At 42.7% G+C, this 4,787-nt stretch overlaps 1 protein-coding gene across 1 annotated transcript; it reads right to left on the bottom strand.

The window, feature by feature from the left end:
• Nucleotides 1-3,342: 3,342 nt before the first annotated feature.
• Nucleotides 3,343-4,469, bottom strand: LOC120111004 (uncharacterized). The gene has a single exon (XM_039127265.3). The coding sequence runs from the start codon at nt 4,297-4,299 to the stop codon at nt 3,625-3,627; it is 675 nt and encodes a 224-aa protein (XP_038983193.2). The 5' UTR covers nt 4,300-4,469; the 3' UTR covers nt 3,343-3,624.
• Between the last annotated feature and the right edge of the window lie 318 nt (nt 4,470-4,787).

Here is a 4,787-nt window from a genome sequence, read left to right on the forward strand (position 1 = left end):
TCTGAACCCAAAATCCAAACTAGATTAGAGATGGATGTAGATTCTGATAGATTCGATCCAAATTTAACCTGTTCACAAATCTAAATAAAAGAAGAAATACAAGAGAGTAATATATCTAAGGGTGAGAAAATAGGCTTACCTAAGAATTAGGATCAAGGAAAGAAAAACAGAATAGAATTGGAAAACAATAAACTCTTTGCAATTGGAGCAACTGGTCAAGCCATTTAAACCTTGCAGGCACCCATTGAAGTTGGTATTTATGGGTTGCTTCCTGCTCGAGTACCACCGTACGTGATGCCATTATTTGGTTGTCCCATGCTGCCCTTGTACTCCAACTATTGCCGTTTGACACATGGAGGGCTGTTTTGGTTCGTAAAAAATAAAATAAATAGTGAAGCCAATAAAAATAAAACACTAAAATTTTTTTCTCGACCCAACATTTTAGTACTCCTCCATCGTTGAGATATCTTCTTTCTGGCCATGCTCATACGAAAAAAAAAAAAAATCTTATGTTTAATTAAAATTTTTAAACATAAAAATATTTTTTAGTAAAAATCTTCAAACTCTCAGTCACAAAATATTTAGCTCTCTTCAAGTCCAAACTAACTAATAAATGCAACTTCCGAGCACGGTACGGTTAAATTTTTTTTCTCTCACAGAGTCACGGTCTCGAAGCCAATGAGAAACTTCCGGGTTCTTTGAATTAGCCCAGTCAAGACGAGGTCGTTCTCGCTTTCTCTTCCCACTTCTACGGTCAATTGCAGACCAAAGAAAAGAACGGCGAGTTCTAATTTGTCTTTCCTTCCCCCCCAACAGTCTAAAAGCACTCGGTCAAAACTCAAAGCGTTTAAGCCTAGCTGGTCTTATCTTGCTTATGTATTTTGTTTATATTGTTCTCATCAACCTGTGTTTGTTTTTTTTTTTTGACTGCTGACTCATTCAACCTAAGAATCTCCTGCCTTCTCCCCACCTCCAATGCTGGTGTGAAGTAGACTCCAATGGCTCTGAAAGTTGTATCAAGATGCCATCAATGGTGCAATGTTTTGAGTTGGGTCAGGTTGAAGCATGAGGCATGACCTAAATCTAATCCAAGCCGACCTGTAGTTATCCATTTTGGTCTATATATTATTGGGTCCGTTCTGATTGGGTCTATAAATATTGGATGAGATCTAGGAATGCATTCAAGTTGATTCAACAAAGAGCCAATCTGGTTATTAATAGACTGGGTTTGGACAATTCAGTATGGGTTAGCCAGGATAGTTGAAGTTGGAGCTGGCTAAAGTAGTTGCTTCTCTGCTTATATCACGAGCTGCTGCTGTCTTCACTTATTATTTTTTTTCAAGTAAAAAAAATTATTTTTCATGTTGAAATTTGAGGGAGAAGGGAGAAATTTGGAGGAAAAAAATACAAAAGAATGCATAGAGATAAAGACAAAAAGGGGTACTTCACACATAGTGATAAATATAAATTATCGACATGCTTTTACACAAATGAACACCAAGAAGAATAAAAGAAGAGCACATGATGGACATTGCATCAAAGAAGTGATTAACATGGCTCTTTGGATAATTCATGCATAACTTCATTGATAATTCACTACTAATTCATAAAACAAGTGAATTATGGCTGCTCTATGAACAATTGAGTTATGCATGAATGATTTGTCAAAGAAGTTTGCCACTTCGCCAATCAAAATAAGTGCAATAAGTAAAGAGCTTTTTAATAGGAAAGCACCATTGGTATGTTACCTTCCTACCAAATCTATAAGAGAACTGCTTTTCTTTTTTTAAAGATACCTTTCTTTCAAAGTTCGCAGTCATGACAATGAGGTTACATTGAAATTAGCCAGGTTTAGGTAGGTGTCCATGACTCTTTCTTTGCAGTATTTGGAGAACTGGTAAGAAAAGCAGTGCCTCAAGTCCAGTGATGCCATCACTGCCGATAGATACACTTCCCCCCCAAGTACCAAGAAGTGTATCTAATATCAAAAGGATAGTTTTTTGCTTATGATTAAATAGAGACTTGAAATTGAACAATATCATATGAGCAACTAAGATTAACCTAGATTTTTTTTCTTTTGAGGAAACCGGTGCAGGAAACTTGTTTGAGGGAGTGTAGCCATATCCATAAGGCGAGGGGTAAGTGCATATTTTAGTACTCTAATTATGACCCAAATGATTTAAAAACTCGAACCAAGCCTCGAAGATGCCAAAACAGCCTGGAAATTAGGAAAAGGCGAACAAGACGAGCCCCTTTCTCTCTCTCTCTCTCTCTCTTTTTGGGAGTACCAAAGCCACCAATGCCTCCCAGACCTAGTGCTTCGCGCTGCCGTGTTCACGCCTTCGTACGACGCCCTTTTGGCCTTTTTCTTCCACCAGTGCGGAGCAGCGGAGGCTGTGAGGGGGATTTTTTTTTCACTCAAGTCGGCAATTGGGTCAAGAAGAAAAGGAGAGAATGCTACGCTGCCTAGAAGTAAAAAAAATAAAGAAAAGAAAAGAGGGGAATAGATGCCATAGACAACAGTCCCAATAAAAGAAAAGGCTCTAAAAAAAATTTTTGGAGATGCTAAAGGCAAACAAATTCTGGCTTTAGTGGCTGTGCTCTTCTTCTATACCAGAGCTTTAGTCGACCCTGCTTTCTGCCGACCAATCTATACCGGAGCATTTCAATCCATACAAAACTTGTGCCAATAAGAGCAAGGATGGTATCTAGTAATAGAAGAAGTATTGGCTTAGCTTCATTGGATTTGAGACAAGGGAAAACAATAGTCCGTAAGGATAATGTCATGGAAAACGAATAAATAATATCACACATATCCCACTTGCCACATGAAGAATATTAAAAGGGGACAGGGGAGTAAATAGTTGGCAGCAATGAATTAATGAAGCCTGCATCAATAGCTCAATAATGGAAAAACAGGGTACATATTTCATGACATGATATCAACTACTGACAGAGTAAGGATGGGTTTTAGCCCTACAAACGGCTTGTGGGCTCCCAAACTAGTCCCCCCCCCCCCCCCATCTTCTAATTCTCAAATTAAAAATGAGCAAACGAAGAGGCTATGGTTGTTGTCCATATCACTTGTGACAGTTTCCCTACTTTGGTTCATCAGTCACAAGTATATGTTCAATTCCCATCAACCTAAAAAGTTCAAACCCAAATAATAAAAAGAGGAGCACTGTGAATAAGTTATATAGGAAGAGTTCACATTCTAAGTGTTATCATTTCTTGTTCATCTAAGAATAGACTAGAAAATACTGAATCTTTTTGTTTGTACTCTGCGTGAGACAAGAAATTCCATAAATAAAATCAAAATTAGAGGAAGAAGAAGAGCAGAGATGAATATAAACTAGTTTTCCATTTTTTAACTCCTTTTTACAAGGCCTTGCTTGGCCAGAAAGTTCATATTTCTCATTGCAAGCGAGAAAGGAAAATTATAATACAGAACAGAAGGATAGCTTATCTTGCCTTGAAAAAAAAGGAGGAAAAACAAACATAAAGAAATAAAAGAAGAAAGGACGGAGAGATTGGATCAAAACTGACCTCCAAGAACATTTAGATTTTTTTTTGCCCCCTCCTCCCAAGTCCCAGCTATACTTATTTCTTTCTTTGTTTGGGTCATTAATTCCACACGCCCCAAACCCTCTCTCCAATAAAACTCACAAACCTCCTCACCGAGCTCTTAGTCTCCCCACCACCACCAGCTCCATTAACCTCATCTCCCTTCTCGTCTTCCTCCTCCCCATCATCATCATCATCATCATCATCATCCGCAGCGTGTCCTCCGTCAACTACCGTGAAACCCTTCCCCTCCACCCCGAAAAGCTCTTCCTCCTCCGCCTTCACCGCCGTCTCCTCCGTCGTTTCCCCACCCTTCCGTCCGCCGCCCCGGCCGCTCCGCCGGCGGCGGCCCTTCCCCCGGGTGCGCTCCCTGGACTCGAGTGTCTCCTCGACGGAGTCTATGATGCGGTGGATGAGGTGGCGGTTGGGCGACGCGTCCCACCGCGCCCAGAAGCTCTTGTAGCACCCGAAGCACCGGCAACCCAGCTCCGGCGGGTGCTGCTGCCGCCCCCGCCGCTCCTCCTTCCACTTCCCCCTCCCACCACCACCACCACCACTACCACCACCTCCTCCGACGCCGCCGGATAGGAGATAGGCCAGCACCTCTTGCTCCTCCGCCGTCAGCGCCGTCGCCAGAGCCATCATGGCCGCCGGGAGAGCCGCCAGCTGCTCCCACGGCGCCGCCGCCGCTGCGGCCGCAGGGGTCGGGTGGACCCTCCTCCCTAGTTTCTTCATCCCCTCAGAATCTTATCCCTTTCTCTCTCTATCTCGCTATCGCCGACCAGCCGTTTGGAGAAACGGCGAAGAGATGGAAGAGGTTGGTAGGTGGGTACCAATTTTGGACTGTCAGCTCTGTGCTGCCGCTGGAACGCTCCCTTCGCTTCTTTTTCTTCAGTTCGGATGGGTAGAAGGGAAGGTGGGGGATGATTCCAAGAGGAGATTTATAAAGGGGAAAGCCTAGGAGATCCCAATACCTTGCGGTCCCCAAGGTCCAATGGGCTCGGTGGGCTAATGGCGGACACCTTTCGGCCCCCCCTGCCGTGGTCCTGTGGTTGTGGCCTCACACGGTTGGGCCGTGCAATGGACTCTCGCATGCATATAGTGCGTGATACGTATAAACTTTAGGGGCTCGTTTGGTTCGCGAAAAGTATTTTTTTTTCTAAAAATATAATTTTTAAAAAAAAGATTCCTAGGAAGAGATGCCTAAAAATGTACTTTTGACA

This window comes from Phoenix dactylifera, chromosome 2 (genome assembly GCF_051530095.1).
Source record: "Phoenix dactylifera cultivar Ajwa chromosome 2, Ajwa_hap1_PhDact_Kaust_v1.1, whole genome shotgun sequence".
NCBI lineage: Eukaryota > Viridiplantae > Streptophyta > Magnoliopsida > Arecales > Arecaceae > Phoenix > Phoenix dactylifera.

What these genes read in the sequence shown, in the direction of transcription:
- LOC120111004 (XM_039127265.3), bottom strand. Translation starts at nt 4,299, where the DNA reads ATGAAGAAACTAGGGAGGAGGGTCCACCCGACCCCTGCGGCCGCAGCG.